Here is a 17,500-nt window from a genome sequence, read left to right on the forward strand (position 1 = left end):
GGTTGTTATAATAGTTGTACTGATAGTGGGAGAAATGATAACAAAATTTTCCTTCTTAGGAGTTTTCCTCCAAGGCTCCGTCACGTTCTCAAACCCGTCGCCACCACTGACGCACGAATAAGTTATCCTGAAGAACTCGTGCCCGTGATCAAAAGGACTCCAGCTAGTGCGATCAAGACTGACGAAGCTGTTGGCCGACCACTTGGAGGCGAAAAAGACCGGATGTAGATTGTAGAGACTGTATTTATCGTGGGCGTATCCCTGACCATCTCTTCCCGCTCGCCAATTCCTACCCTCTTTCTCTTCTCTTCCTCCTGTCTTCCTCCTCGCCCTACACCCACCCCTTCCTACCTCAGCTTGACTCCCAGGCAGATAAGAGTTCGAGCAAGAGTGAGCTGATGATGGAAAAGAGTGAAGGGTTCGAGATTTTAAAGAAGAGCATGGCGATTTTATGGAAGTTGAAAGTAGAAGGAGCATTTTCTTTTTACAGCAAAGGAGACAGCACAAGGGCACACAAAAAAAGGAAACAACAATAAAAAAAAGCCCGCTACTCGCTGCTCCTGTAAATAATCCGAAAATGTTATGTTAAAAATGTGAAAAAGGGAATGGATATAAAATAGGGGATATACAAAATAGGGAAAATTTTAGAAGTGGCAAAAGGTTGGCATGGAAGAAAAGACACGCAGAAAAATGGACACCGTTTTAGATGCAAGCCAAATAGATTAGTAGCAGAAGACATGATCAAAGCGGCAGAGGCAAATGAGTAAGGAGCATGCATGGTAAAGGGGAACATGACTAACTCGCAAATGTGTGGACCAAAAAAAAGAGTTAGTGGGGAGTAAGAAAAAGGGAGGAAGAGAGGATTCAAATATACATGACAATTTGATGTCGACAGAGGATGTGAAGAGAATAACATGGAAAAGAAGATACAGAGTGATAAAAGATGATGAAAATGAAGAGGAAAAAGATAGTGATGAAGCAAGAAGGGGATGATTTCGAGAGAGAAAGAGAGAGAGAAGGAGGAGGGGGAGGGAGGGAGGGGAGAGATTCTACAAGGGGATCAAGGGGATGGGACTGAGAGGAGGAAAAAGGAAAGGGCCGAAGGGAGGGGAAAGGAAAGGGACAATGTGGTAGAAGGGGAGGAAAGAGAAGTGTTGGAGGAAAGGGGTTGTGTGGTAAGACGTGAGACAAGGTTTTTTTTGTAGAGGAAGAAAGAGGAAAGCTGTGGAGGGTAAGAAACTATGTGTGGTGATGTAAAAACGAGAGGCAGTGTGGTAGAGGAAAAGGAAAGGGGTAGCATTGTGGAGGAGGTGGAAAGAAGTGTGTTGGAGGAGATTGAAAATGAGTTGAAAGGAAAGGGGCAGCTATGTGGAAGAGATGAAGAAGGGAGATGTGGAGAGGTGAAAGAAAGCGATGTGGAAGAGGAGAAAAGGGGAGATGTGGAGCAGTGAAAGAAAACTGGGTCCGTGGAAGAAAAATATAAGTGCGTGGCTATTAGTGTGCATGGTGGAGTAGGATTATTGCGACAGTGATGGAAAGAAAGGAGGGAAGGGAGAGGGTACAGGAGCATGGCATGGGAGGATTAGTGGGAGAGGGGTGAGGGGCGAGTGGAAGGGTCACATCCCCAGCAGGTGTGGACCAACTCGCTCCCGTCCCTCAGGAAATGGGTCTGGCCACGCGTGGTTACCTTATTAATATCACGAGAGGTGACCACGTGAGCAGCGGCGGCCCGGCGGAAGGGAGGAAGAGGAGTCGCCGATAGCATCACGGGGGCGGCGGGTGAATGGGGGAGGACTCACGTTATTACTGTGTAGGCCTTGGACACTGAGAGGGCGGATTGAAAGGAAGGTACTACAGAGGCTTAGGGGAAATGTGTGTGTGTGTGTGTGTGTGTGTGTGTGTGTGTGTGTGTGTGATTCCTACCAGTGACTATACGTATCTTCGTTTTTTTTGTTTTTTTATTTAGGAAAGGGAGACAAACAAAGGCAAAGCATAACTGGAAAAAAAAAAAAAAAACAGTATGCCGCCAACATCCTGCTCCATATACAATGAAACAAAGGCAAACGTCAAAAGCCATCGATCACATTCAGTGCGTGAGGCGTCTTGATCCTCCCCTCTTGCAGGAGTCACAGTCGGCTGCAGTTCTTGTGCGTGTCCCAGGAGTCGTGGCAGCAGCGGAGGCCAACTTGCTATCTGTTCATGAAGCGTCGAGGCGGCAGTCATGGGGCAGAGCAAGGGCCATATTTTTAAACATTTCTGCGCCCAAGAACACGTAATTTACTAGTCTTTCGTGGGAGTTTAGGGCCTTTCCAGGGGTACTTTTATGACCCTGTTGGTAGTCTGAGCCTTCTTCTGTACCGTGAACCTAAAGGAACACTCATTAGAACTCGATTAACCTCCTTTTTGACCTTTGGAAATAATGTGTGTGAGGGGCGGGAGCATCTGACTATACCAACCTAAGGACCTAAGGAGTGGGCAGAGTCGGCAGGGTGGTGCGAAGAGTCTGTGAAAAGTACCTCCGTTTCTCGTGTCAGCCTCAGCCTCAGCACTCGTTCGGGCGTTAGGTTCGTCGCTTGGGTGTGACGTGATAATCCTCCTCCTCCTCCTCCTCCTAGGATATCGTTTTGGATTTTGAGTTTTGTTAATCATGATTCCCGCAATAAAAGGATAAGCGTTTTGATTTACGGTTTGACAACACCCTGATAACTTTGTCTCTCTCTCTCTCTCTCTCTCTCTCTCTCTCTCTCTCTCTCTCTCTCTCTCTCTCTCTCTCTCTCTCTCTCTCTCTCTCTCTCTCTCTCTCTCTCTCTCTCTCTCTCTCTCTCTCTCTCTCTCTCTCTCTCTCTCTCTCTCTCTCTCTCTCTCTCTCTCTCTCTCTCTCTCTCTCTCTCTCTCTCTCTCTCTCTCTCTCTCTCTCTCCCCTCTCTCCTCCTCCTCTGTCATCCTCCTCCTCCATCCTCCTCCCCACCACCCACTGTAACGCCTCCTTCGCCACCCGCGCCACCTCCCATACGCCCACGCACAGACACCACCACACGCATCCAAACGTCCTCCTTTCTCTGCCCCTCGCATTTCGTTCACCTTCTAGAGTCGTTTTATACAGTTCAAGCATCCCGCCGTACAAAGCGCCCTCTCTCTGTTCTGCGCCGCCTGCTGTTATGTTTCTTTTTCCTACTTCAAGCTGTTTCTTATCGCCATTCAGGACATGCCAGCGCAAAAACTATATAGTGACTCACTCTCACGCCCACAGGTTCAAAATATCTCAATGGTTGCTACCCACCCGACTCTCTCTCTCTCTCTCCGTATGTCTGTTTTTCAATGTTGGTGTCTCTCTCTCTCTCTCTCTCTCTCTCTCTCTCTCTCTCTCTCTCTCTCTCTCTCTCTCTCTCTCTCTCTCTCTCTCTCTCTCTCTCATTCTCATTCTCATTCTCATTCTCATCCACTTCCACACCCACACCCACACCCACACCCCACCCCCCACCCCCCCACCCCCACACACCCACACACCTCCTCTACCTTATAGTAAATTATGCACGCTCATGCATTCCTACAGCATCCCCCTCGTTCGCTCTCTCTTTCGGTTCCTTTCTTTCTCCGGGTCTCCCCCTCCCGTCACCTTTCCTCCCCTCGCCCTCACACGCCCAGCCACTTGGGGAGTCACTTCCTGCGCTCCACCCAGGTGAGGCAGGTGTTCGGGGCAGGTGTGACACTCATAATGGGATGTTAACGACACGCCCCCGAACCGCACGCCCTCACTCTAAAAAGCAAAAAAACATCACCACCCCCTAAAACCAACACCTCGATTTTATGAACATCCAAACCGAATATCTCTAAGAGTTTGTTAGGTTTTCTACAGAGCCCGAAGGATTACTAGAATTTCACGTATATCATCGTCAAGCCTTTACTTTCTTACCTAACACTTTGCAAAACCCCTTCGTAGTCCTTGCAGCTTTATAGGAAGCCAGCAAACTTGGAACATTGTCTGGCTTATGCGCCTACCAAAACAGTGATGGTGTTGGACTGATGAGGAATTGGCCCAAGAAAAGCATGCGAGTAGTGGTGATACAGACCAAAGAAATGCTGGACTTTGTGTAGTTCATGCAGGTTGTAAAATTAAAGTTTCCATTTCCGAGGTAAGAAAATGTAAAGGAATAATTAAACTCCCTGGAAGATAAAGCGTGGAGGTGTGACGGACACGCGGCATAACTAGCATATGTCACCATCTTAGGTTTTGACATATATATACCGGCATACATCTCAATGGTTCTCAACGATTCAACGATTCAAACGATCTCAATTAACGATTCAGTACTTTAGTGACGTCGCAATAAAGTGGATTTAGCTGTCACCTTCTATTTTAATGATCAGAGAAACAGTCCCACAGCAAAATAAGAAAATCCTCAAGCTTTTTTTGGCAGACGAATATATTAAAGGATGATCAACATAATTCCAGAGCCATGCAGTGTAACACGATCAATCAATTTAAGAAAAACACGGCAACGATTTCCTCCAGCTGGATATTCACAGCAATGACAGTGTTTTTCTCTCCGTTGACTTTGAATGGGGAACAATTAATACTGCTTTTATGTATAGCGGACTGACCTGATTGAGTCGCTGGCTCCAGAGAGAAGAACCGATACGTGCAGTGCTGCCCTCTACATAGTGCCAGCTTTAAATGTTTCCTCCTATGTTTACTTTTCTTATTAAATTTACATGACTTTTAAGACAGTCCCCCTAATAAGAATTACAAGGTGTTTATGAGGCGTATATACGTGACACAAATCGATGCAATCACACACACACACACACACACACACACACACACACACACACACACACACACACACACACACACACACACACACACACACACACACACACACACACACACAAAAAGATTCAACATCCACACCGCATGCATCATGATCCCGCTACACCTGACAGGTTGAGCGCCCCCTCCCGCACACCTGCCACACACCTGTCAAAGGGATTACCGTGACCTTAGCCGTGTAAAAAGTAGGTCACATTATCCCCTCAAGTTTCCACCACTCACTGAGCCGCTTCTTTCCACCGTGGGCAGGAGGCGGCCAAGAAGACTGGGGGATTCAGGATATCGGATTAACGAGACTCAGTACGTTCCCTGGAGCCCCTTGAGACTAAGCCGCATGCCCTCGACAATGCCGGCACCCGCGTTACGGACAGAGGGAGCAGATCTGTATTAGAGGCCAGGTATCATCTTTTCGGTATTGATCATTCTTTTCCGGCGTCCTTTTATATCTATATGAATGGGAACAGAACGCTGCGGCCATTTTTGTTGCGCCCTTTTCTGTTCAACGATTTGTTAAGCTTTTCATGTTATGCTTCATGTTTTTATTTTAGTTACACTTTTGTTATGCGATTTTGCTACACATTTTTTCGAATCTTTTTCTTGCGTTTCTTTGCCCTTGGTCTGTCGGTCTCTTTCTCTGTTATAAAGACTAATGATAAGATTATACAGATACTGAGAAGCAATCAGAGTTGTTAAAAATGACATTATTAGTGTTAAAAACAGAACATAGTAAGGCAATGGGTCTCACGGTGATATAGCACGCTAAGGATGAAGAAACTACACAGATACTTCGACAGGAACGGATGTGTTAAAAAGAAATCGTATCAATGCTAGAAACCAGAAATATGCTAAAAATAAACCTGGGATAAGATATGAGGCTCACGATAAAAGAGCAACAGACTTGTATTAAATAGATCACCAGATCCTTGATGAAAAGAATTAGGGGTGTTGCTGAGAGATGAAGCCCGTGGTGGCGAGAGGAAAGCTCGGACAAAACCAACGGCAAAGACGAGACGGTGTTGAGAGAAAGCGAAGGTCCGTTGGAGAAAGTTTTTTGAGATAATGTTCACGCATTGGCAACAGCTTGGTTCCTCTCTATACAACCACTTGATCGTGACACAATGGAGTTTGAGTGCGCGTCACATATTTCTTCCGTAATCATCAATCAATAATGAAGTAAAGATAAGTATTTGTTCGCATTATTTTTCTCCAGTAGGCCGGAATATTGTTTTTTATTCATCTTTTTCTACGTGCCAGCCTATAGCTCCGGTAGGCTTTCTTGAGGGGCCTGAATGGTAGTCGACCCCAGCCCGTCATGGCGCAGGCAAGTGTTTTATAGTGGCGCCGGAATATGTTGAAAGAGTAAGTTAAAATAATCTAAAGGAAGGACGTGATCAATCTGTCCGTATATTGTGACTTCCTTATTTTACACTCGTTGGAGCGAGTTATGGTTTGAGTTAAAAGATATTGGATCGCGGTGGTAATAGATGACATCCCGTTATTGAGACATTCGGGTGCCTTGACTGAAACGTAGGCAGTGTAGATACGTAAGAACAGTGAGTCACGTGGCAACAAGACATTTTCCTTTTTATGAGCACGCCACAAAGGACCCGTGCACCGTGTTGTTGAGACGAGCCTCACCACGTGCAGGTAACCAAGAGACCGGCAGGTATTCTGGATAAGGTTCCTTGGTTGCTGTTTGTTTGTCTGTATGTCTGTCTCACTCTCATTAACACACACACACACACACACACACACACACACACACACACACACACACACCATTACGCAACGCCTGATGGTTATCCGCCACACGGCAGGAAGGGGCTCACGGGGCCTCGCGCGGTGGCCTGCACGCCGCGCCGAGGGATACAGGTAAAGGTGGAGAAAAGGTGCGATCGGACAGCCAGCGCATAAAGTGTAGTAGTAGTAGTAGTAGTAGTAGTAGTAGTAGTAGATTACGGTGATTACTATATACATAAGTTGCTGAACATAAAACGTATCTGGAATTTTGCCCAAGAGAAGAGTGTGTGTTGCAGTGTGACACGAAGCAGCGCCTCAGCGGCCATGGTACTCACCCGGCAGTAGTGAAGGCCACGGCGGAGGGAGGGGGAAGGGGTAGGCCGTGCACTTACCTGGAAAGAAAGGATAGTTAGTCAAGCTCAGACCTACACACACACACACACACACACACACACACACACACACACACACACACACACACACACTCTGACGTCGACATGTATAATTAATAAAAAAATAAATGCTCGTAATTTGATCGACATGAACTACTGACACATAACAGAGGAAGACAGACACGACCACCTGTAGCCTGTAACCTCCCTCAGACACGACCCTTCTAAAAACACCGGAATGACCTTTGCTTCTCTTAACTTTTTTTTTACACCTGCGGATAAGTTTCCTCTGTGATACCCTCACCTAAGGAATCAAGTCTTTCTCCGCCTGTGGAGTTAACCTAACGTCATAAAACAATACATTATTTTTATTGATGCTTTGATAAATATGTTACACAGACGGATAAAGATACAGATAAATTGATAGACAGGTGAATAAATCGATAGATAGATTGATAACTAGATTGATAGATACATGCATACATACAGGTGGACAGATAGATAGTGATACACGCAGGTAAGAAGAGAGACGAAGAGGTGGATGGATATATTAATAGTTACACAAATACAAGTAGACAGACGGATAGATAGATTGGTAGACAGGTTGATGGGTGAATAGACAGATAAACAGACATGACAAGCGATCGATAAATATAAAAAGATAGGAAGCAACAGCCAAGAATCATTAACGTGTGCCAAAATTATGCGTCCGCTTACGCCCCCCGCACCCCGCCGCACCCCGCACCCCCCTCCTAAAAAAGAGTTCCCTTGAAATAGACAGAACCGCCAATTTTCCATCCATGTTACAAGGACAAATACAACCATGGAGGGCTTCATCAACTTTACACAACACTATGATAGAGTTTTTACACCATACTCTAGTTTCTAAGAAGATTATTTTATTTTTTTATTTTTTCACGAATCATACACAGCAGCGCTTTACGTGAACAGCCTAAAAAAAGGGTACAGCTCGTTGTTTTCTCCCATATCTAACACTAGTTTCTGAACAGCTTTTTTATTTTATTTTTCCGAGCGGTGAATGTAACAGTATACACCCCCAGCGCCTAATGTGGCTATGCAAGGGAAAGGGTACTGCTCGGTTTTCTCCCATCCTAACCCTTCTTTCTGAGCAGCTCTTTCTTTTCTTCTTCCGAGCGGTGCATGTGGCAGTATACACCAGAGCCTTATGTGGCTATGCTAGGGGAAGGGTACTGCTCGTTGTGTTCCCCCTGGCCTGCTACTGGTCAAGGCTGCCTTCTGGAGGTACACAAAGCCGTGCAGGAAGGCCAAACCAAGCCACCGTGTCCTCCATCCAGCCTGACCTCGCCACATTCTAGCATGGAAATCACAACCTGCCTGAACTGGAGTGGAGGGAGAATGGAGGGGGACGGGAGAGAGAGAAGGGAGAGAAGACGGGAGGGAGGGAGGGAGGAAGGGATGGAGAGATGAAAAGGAGAAGGAAGGAAAAGATTCTTGGAGAAGTGGTGAGGGCGGGAGTGTGCGTGCCGGGAGATTGAGATGAATAAAAAAAAATCTGAGAAAATATATAGTTTAGGCATGCAAGGCGGTGGTGGAGCGAGCAGTGGTTGGTGACGCATTGGTGGTGGAGAGGTGAAGGTTAGGTGGTTGGGGTGGGGGTGCGGGGGAGGGTTTTAATGACGGGTGGTAATAGGAGGGGGGATGGTAGTTATGGTGGATGAGGGAGAAGGATGAAGAGGAAACATGGAAACACTGAAGAACAGGAAGCTTAAAGCCAAGGGATTACTGCCTAAGAGGCTTAATAATAGTCTATTCGGCAGATAGTTACTTTTTGTTTCAAATAAATATGGTAACTTGAACCATCGTTCATTTCCTGGCAAACTCTTGGCTGAATGAGAAAAAAAATATTTAAATTACGAAATACTTCATCGTAACCTTTTGTGGAATAGAAGAGAGATTTTAACAAGTAAACACTTAACGCAAAAACAAATTATAAGTGAGTGGTTATCCGATGACGACGATGGTGATGAGGATGACGACGGCAAGGACGATAACAATAACGACAAGGATGAGAGGATGAGGAATAGTAGGATTAAAAAAAAGTGATGATGGTGGGACGTGGTGGTGGTGGTGGTAACCGTGGCAGGGAGGTGGTTGTGGAGGCTCTGTGTGGCGGCGCCGGGCCTGGAGGCTGGCCTTGGGGGCGTCACGGACTGCTGGCCGCTGTGGCGCCACGCCCTGTACCCTGCCTCCATCTGTCGCCACCGCCACCGTCGTCGCCGCCGCCGCCACTACCGTCGCTACCACCACAGGTACCACTATCACCTTAATCTCTACCACCACCACCACTAACAAGCACATTCGTCATTTTTCCGTTGATGAGGCGCATCTCGCAACGCACGCTCAGGGCCGGAGGGGGAAGGACAGAGATCCCAGGTTCTGTCGGCCGTGACATCCCATCCAGAAACTCTTTCGAAAGCGACATTCTTTTGGCGACTGACGGTAAGTCAGGTGGAAGGTTGAACTAGGATGGAATGCAGCGAACGTAGTAGCTATATGCTTCCAATTTTCTTTTCCATGAAAGAAATTGAATCATGGGAACTGGAAGAAAAATGCCAAATAATCAATATAAATCGCCAGGCTTAAAAAGAAAAAAAAAGCAGACACGATAATCAATCTTCACTTGGTCCACTCTACACTGTCCCCAAACAACTCCCCACCCAGACCGTCCTGAGCCCGGGCCGCTGGCTAATTATCTACTGCTCACTCAGCTCTCTTTGGGAGGACTTGTGGACAAGGGCTGGCTATGCCTTGGCCTCCCTGCTCATGCCTCTTTTACTCTGCTCCTGACTCCCCCCATTCCCCTCTCTGCCAGTGTCCCGGTCCTCCCCCCGAGAGGGGTTCAGTACACAGTGCTGCGGAAGTTCGCTACATTTCACATATCATTCATGTTGCAAGATTGGTCCCATATATCTCAAGTGGAAAATAAAATGCAGTCACTCCTATATTTTTACTCTTACCCCACACCCATGAGCGCACACACACACACACACACACACACACAAACGTGTGTGTGTGGGTGTATATATATATATATATATATATATATATATATATATATATATATATATATATATATATATATATATATATATATATATATATATATATATATATATATATATATATATATATATATATATATATATATATATATATATATATATATATATATATATATATATATATATATACACACACACACACACACACACACACACACACACACACACACACACACGCACACACACAAGCGTTGGCATGGTTTTACAGATCACTATGATTCCGTGTGTTTTATGCACATCCTGGATTCATCCCTCTCAGGAACCAAGGACGGCGGGTTGGCAACACAAAGGCCCGCGGAGGTGCCTTCCGATGGGGTGAAGGAGGGAAAGGCCGAGTGAGGGATGGAGAGGAGCAGCAGATGACGGGCCAATGTGAGGCTTAACACAGCACGGCCAGCAGCATTCTACCATTTAGTGAGGAACGTCATGTTTACTGTTTAATACTCATTATAATTTCCACCTTGCGATAATATCCACTGTTGCACCACTGCACTGGATATTCAATTAGTGCTGATATATTATCATTCTCTATCTAGCATTGAAATAATGGGATAACAGTCATTCATGTAATTATTCATGTTACTTTGTGACAAGAAGATTTAGAACCCTAGACGCAGTGGTTAAGTTTAGGTTATACTACGTCGCTGACAGGCAGCTCAGTGACATTTAGTGGTGTATATTGTAGTGTGACGCTGACGTCGGGCTAGGAGATATGGACTGACGTAGGGTGGTAATGATAAGCTCAATCAATGAAACAAAGTGGAAACTCAGGAACTGTAGACGTGAGGGCAGACAGAGGACCAAGTGGAGAGATAAAATTAGAGCATTTGCCGGAGCAGGATGGAGTACACTAACGTTTAACAGAGTGGTAGAGGAAGTTGATAAAGACCTTTGTCTTGCAGCGGACTAGTAACAGTCGCTGCTGCTACTGCTGCTGCTGATGATGATGATAACTATGTTGTGGGGTGGGGTGACGTTAGGCGGCGTCGCGTGGTGTGTGAGGTGACAGGAGCAGGCGGTGTGGCGTGGTGTGGGGTGACGTTAGGCGGTGTGGCGTGGTGTGGGGTGACGTCAGACGGTGTGACGTGGTGTGAGGTGACGTCAGGCAGTGTGGCGTGGTGTGTGAGATGACGTTAAACGGTGTGGCGTGGTGTAGGGTGACGTTAGGCGGTGTGGCGTGGTGTAGGGTGACGTTAGGCGGTGTGGCGTGGTGTAGGGTGACGTTAGGCGGTGTGGCGTGGTGTAGGGTGACGTTAGGCGGTGTGGCGTGGTGTAGGGTGACGTTAGGCGGTGTGGCGTGGTGTAGGGTGACGTTAGGCGGTGTAGAGTGGTGTGGGGTGACGGCAGGCGGTATGGCGTGGTGTGTGGAGTGACGTTAGGCGGTGTGGCGTGGTGTGTGGGGTGATGTTAGGCGGTGTGGCGTGGTGTGGGGTGGGGTGAAACCAGGTGGTGTGGTGTGGTGTGGCGTGGCGTGACACCAGGCGGTATGACGTGCACGTGGGCGGTGAGGCGGCGGTGTTTGTAACGCATAGTGGCATGTGGCAGACCTGGCCGGGTGGACGACCCTAGAAGGACAAGACGACCCCCCGCCACCCCGCCACTACACGCCGCCGCCGCCACCACCACCCACCACCCCAATACTGCAACCATCCCACACCCGCCATAACACTGCAACCATTACCGCCAGCACCACCACTACTACAACCACAATACTGCTACCACCCCACACCCGCCATAACACTGCAACCATTACCGCCACCACCACCACCACTACAACCACAATACTGCTACCACCATCACACCCGCCATAACACTGCAACCATTACCGCCACCACCACCACCACTACAACCACAATACTGCTACCATCATCACACCCACCATAATACTGCAACCACTACAACCACCACCAACATAATCACAATAACACTACCATCACAACCGTCTGGTATAATCATGATGGTTAACAAAGACCACCAACGCCATCACAATACTGGTACTACTATTACCACCACCATCATAATCATCACAATGTTGCTACTCTATTACCACCACCACCACCACCACTGCTACTACGATGCTACAACCACTGCAGTCACGGTAACAAAGAGGAGCAATGACATCCTTCTGCGGCACCAAAACAGATGATGGTCTCTGTGAACTCGGCCTCCACACAACACCACTTTTTAGGAGCAGTGAGTAGCGGGCTTTTTTTTTAACATTTGTAACCTTTCTTTATGCCCTTGAACTGACTCTTCTGCTGTAAATAAAAACTAAAAAAAAAACTTAGACAATGCAAAATCCCCATCGCCTTCACCATCAGGAAGATAACAACTTAAATATCAACAACAACAAAAATATGAGCGACAACATATATTTACAGTCTTTCCGTATGCTTCAGAACTTTAATACTACTGACTGAAGAGAATTGGAATATAGCACTGCACCCATAATTACTGCCACCATTAATAACACTTTTACAATCACGCATTCGGATAACACCGTGAACTCCGTGAACTACGTAAAAAAGTAAAAAAAAAAAGGCGTGAATCTTCTTATGCACGACAATGAGAACACACACACACACACACACACACACACACACACACAAACACATTATCGATTCTCCTCCGCAAGTCTTAGCAGGTTCGTAAGGCTTGTAGATGCACTACTCCTGATGCACTTTACCATAGCGTAGTAATGATGCTTGGAGTTTATTTAGCCTAGGTAGAGAGAGAGAGAGAGAGAGAGAGAGAGAGAGAGAGAGAGAGAGAGAGAGAGAGAGAGAGAGAGAGAGAGAGAGAGAGAGAGACGGCGGAGGAGGAAGTGGAATGGCCTATTTCTTGTTGTACAGTATTCTCAATAATCAATCTCCCCGCGCCTCCGTCAGTGTTCCGGTGTCACAATTTGATCAAGAAAAACAGATATGGTCCTGATTTAGTTTTTCTTGGGTAAAGGTATAGATCTAAGTATTTTACAATCATTCATTTCGGCTCTAGTCCGGTAAGTTACAAAGAGGTGTGTTGTTAGTCTGTTCACTGAAGTCTGACCCGAGCTGACAACATAAACCTCAGCGTGTTCGTAAGCACAGTGCAGATTAGCAGAAAGTGCTGCGTGAGATAAACACAAACAGGTTAAAGAAAACTTGGAAGCCATAGCAGTAGCCAATCAGCACTCAGCTTGCAAACACGCTTAGGTTTATGTTGTCAACTTGGCTCGGACTTAAGTGAGCAGACTTATAGTTATACTCTGTGAAGGCTCTACATCGGCCTGCAGCCTGGCGAGGTAATGACGAAGGAGTACCTGCCTCTTTCATCATAGTATTCACCTCTCCTCTGCCTCCTCCATCAGGCTAGTTGATTCTCTGGTGTCCTGACGAACAGCTGGTGAGGCACAGCTGACTCACAGGTGAGGGCGAGGGGCGCCGCAACAGCTGAGAGGCGAGGAGGCAGGTGAGCGCGCTGCAAGGACAAGCCACACGTCTTGTCGTGGTGCAAATATTCGGTATAACAAACAAAAGACACACTTCTACACGAGCAGTCACATCAGACGACGGAGGTGTAGAGTATTTTTGTATAACATAATTTTCCGTGTTTGTATTAGACCCGAGAGCAGACCGTCAAGAGGCAACGAGGGGTGGCTGTTTGGGAGGCGGGAGGCGTGCGCGCGTGCTGGGCGGCGTGGTGGGTGACCTCCACTTCGCCGTTGATACCCGTCCTGCCCGAGACTCACACCTGCCCTTTTTTACGTTATACTAGCCAGGGACTAGCAAGGCGGCGTGGCCACGAGGCTAGATCCCGAGGGGCGTGGCAAGGCGCGGCGAGGCGGAAAACTGTGGCAAAGGGAGATTGGTGAGGTATGGGTGGCGCGGAGGAGGAAAGGGACGTGTGTTATGAAGGTCTTGAGAAAGTTAGGCGTGTTATGGGGTGGCAGGCGGACTGGGAGGGGAGGAAATGCAAGGTGAGGTGAATTATTACAGAAATCGTTCATGTAGTACCATAAAGAGTGCGTTGGTTGAGGAGGGGAAGTGTGCTAAGCTGGCGGGGGGAAGGGAAGAGGGAGGCCAACAAAGACATGGTGTGATGGAGAGCGGAGGAGAACCTACGGTGTTGAAACAAGACAGATGGGAGGACAGAGGCTGGGATGTTGACGAGCACAGACCGAAGAGCTGAGGGGATATTGGAAGAGGGTTAAGAAGGTTCTGTTTGGCTTTACAGGTACGAGTCTTTTCAGTCTGGTTAATGGCCGCTGTTGTTTATCGCGGTGACATGCTAAACCGTGGACGCTGTGACGTGCTGTGGAATGGCTCTTAAATGATCCACCTCGTCACACTCCTCCTCCTCATCATCATCATTATTTCTTTTTTTTTCTTCTTTTTTCTTTTTCTTTTCTTCTTTTTTCTTCTTCCTCCTTTTCTTTCCCATCATCATGACAACAGTAATGGTAATATAATGATACAACTATTACTACTACTACTGCTGCTGTTACTACTACTACTTCTACTACTACTACTACTACTACTACTACTACTACTTATTACTATCATTATCATCATCGCCATCCTGAGGAGATTCATGGTTGTGCCTCACGCCTCGCAGACGGAGGTTGGGGGTCTCCGTGTGTCGCTTGCACTCTAGCGACGAGAGCACCTCCCCTTTCCTCTCTCCGGCACTCGAACATGCCAACACAGTGTAATGCACACCGACACATAGCCACACAAGGCCGCACATTTAGCACCTCCTTTCGTCCCCACAATCCCTCCTTCCCAGCCCTCGCCGCACACCCTATTTAGTGGAATTTCAGGTTTCACATTTTCTCTACATTTTCCGTCGAGGGTGACTCAGCCGGTTTGTTATCAGTGGATGGTCGGCGTAAATACTCGAGGTAAACACGGCCACATGTCAACTTCCCCTCTATCACCGCCCCCATCACCCCCGATCCCCCGACCACCACCTGACCACCACCGCCTCCCCCACCACCGTCTCACCACCTATTGCTGCTAATACGAAAGCCAATGTTTGAATCCAAGACCAACAGAGTAGGTAAATTAAACAGAGATCAGATTCGTAAAAAAAGAGTAAACATTCAGTTAATCAGTCAGTCAACGAGCTTGTCAATCGCCCAGCCAACCAACCACTCACTCGGGCGGCCGACGTTCACAGCCATAAAAAAGCAATGTTTGGCTAAGGAATGTTATAAAGGTTCAGGGAATATGTTTATCACTGTTTTCTTCATTTCAGGAAACATTTTCTTCTTTTTTTTTACTAATGTGAGACGTGAACCAAACGCGTTCTTCAGGGTCTGACTTTAGAAAAATTCGTTCTCGACAAAGTTGGTTGGTGAGTGTGCCTGAGGGAATGAGTCGCCGAAAGTGAGTAAATATGTTATCAGTGAGTAGGGGGTGCGTCAGCAAAGGAATGGGTGAGAAAGTGATTAGATATTGAAGTGGAAACCTGCAATGAATCTGATGAGATGGTTGGTTGCTTGACAAAGTGAAGGACTGAATACTTTCATTATGTGGCGGTATATGAGAAAAAATATATAAAGAGAGAGAGAGAGAGAGAGAGAGAGAGAAACCGACACAGACAAAAAGACAAATAACAAAGACAAACAGAAAGAGAACAACAACAACAACAACAACGAAAAGAGAACAGCGCGTGGAGTCGTATAGCATGCAAAAGGACCCCCGAATTTCATCTTTCATTTGCGGTCAGGCGGTGGCAGCCACAACGAAGAACCTCCACCAGGCATACTCGTTCCCTTTCCCCCTTGACCCGCGGGCGAGCCACACGCAGTACTCACGCAGCCGAGGGGTCCAGGGGGTTCGTTGTCGTCAGTGGAGGCTACGGACCACGCTTCCTTTGTGGCGGTGGTGGTGGTGGTGGTGGTAGTGGGAGGGTGAAGGTTGTGCAAATTATGATCAACACAATAACATGAACCACACGAGAGAGAGAGAGAGAGAGAGAGAGAGAGAGTCATACATACATACATACATACATACATACATACACACATACACACATACAGACAGACAGACGGACACACAGAGAGAGGAAAAGCGACAAAAAAAATAAAAATCCCCCCCCCAAAAAAAAACAATATAAGAACTTCGACGAGGAAAACTTGGAGAGAATAAAGTTTAATCTGAGATCGAGTTTTCCTTTTTTCTTTATATTGTTACTCGGTCGGTGTCTCGAAGTCTAAGCGGGAGGAGGAGGAGGAGGAGGAGGAAAATAAGTAAGAGGTGTAAAGGGTGGGAAAGGAGTTTGTGGATGTAACGAGTGGGTTCATGGGAGGGAAAGGTAAGGAGAAGTAAGGGGACGCAAGGAGGAGAAGGAGGAGGAGGGGAAGGGGGAGTGGGTGGGGGTGGAGAGGGAAAGGTAAGGAGAGGTAAGGGGACGCACGGAGGAGGAGGAGGGGAAGGGGGAGTGGGTGGGGGTGGAGAGGGAAAGGTAAGGCAGGGGGCGGCAGGTGAGTGGGGAGGAAATGCTCGCGTCTCGCCAGGTGTCGTGCTGTTTGCGTGTAGTCCAAGGCTCTGTAAAACCTTCCACACGACACATCCGTTCGTCAACACTCCCTTCCGCCCCTCCCTTCTCTCTCTCTCTCTCTCTCTCTCTCTCTCTCTCTCTCTCTCTCTCTCTCTCTCTCTCTCTCTCTACCTCTACCTCTCTCTTTACCTCTCCCACCCACCCCGTGCCATACCACCTTGCACCGGCCACGCGGCACACGGCTGGGCCACACGAGGCCTCCACTGCCTCTTGGAGCACCGGAAGACGCACCGTTAATGAGGAGTTTCCTTCTTCGGAGGCTTAGAGAATAAAATGAAACTCACGCGATTACCTGTGGGTGGGAAGAACCAGGAGATGACGAAGAAGAAGAGGAAGAAGGAGAGGAAGAAGAGGAAGAAGGAGAAGAAGAAAAAGAGAAGGAAAAAGAAGAAGAAGAGGAAGAAGAGGAAGATGAAGAGGAAGAAGAAGGAGAAGAAAAAGATGAAGATGAAGAAGACGAAGGAGAAGAAGAAAAAGAAGAAAAGAAGAAGAAAGAGGAAGAAGAGGAAGAAAGAGAAGGAAAAAAGGATGAGAAGGTAAAGAAGAAAACGAAAGATCCAAAACACAAGCAACACCTAAGTTTCTCAAATAAATAGAAAAAAAAACACCCTTTAGATTCGACAAAAGCCATTAGTTACAGAGGTTTGAAGAAGAAAAACAGAAATGAATCATCGTCGAATCAATTAATGTTCCATGGTAGTCTAGTCACCAAGTAGACACCCAACTCCAGCAAGTATATGTCTAGTTATCATGCCCCAGTCTCTGCCACAGGGATCAAGCGACTCTTCTCCTAGAGGTCACACTCCCCCGGCTGACAGGAACAGCCACCCACTCAACCATACTCACCCGCCACCCAAACAGCGGCTCGGGCCCGTGACCCCGAGATT

General features: G+C 47.1%; 1 protein-coding gene across 8 annotated transcripts in view; it reads right to left on the reverse strand.

The window, feature by feature from the left end:
- Positions 1 to 17,500, reverse strand: part of LOC126998780 (protein C-ets-2-like) — a 267,281-nt gene that overhangs the window by 89,066 nt on the left and 160,715 nt on the right. For all 8 annotated transcript variants that reach the window (XM_050860815.1, XM_050860812.1, XM_050860813.1 and 5 more), the window contains one exon: positions 6,907 to 6,963. In XM_050860815.1, the coding sequence (XP_050716772.1) occupies positions 6,907 to 6,963 (57 nt within the window). The remainder of the gene's footprint in view (positions 1 to 6,906; positions 6,964 to 17,500) is intronic.

This window comes from Eriocheir sinensis, chromosome 15, assembly GCF_024679095.1.
Source record: "Eriocheir sinensis breed Jianghai 21 chromosome 15, ASM2467909v1, whole genome shotgun sequence".
In the NCBI taxonomy this organism is placed as follows: Eukaryota; Metazoa; Arthropoda; class Malacostraca; order Decapoda; family Varunidae; genus Eriocheir; species Eriocheir sinensis.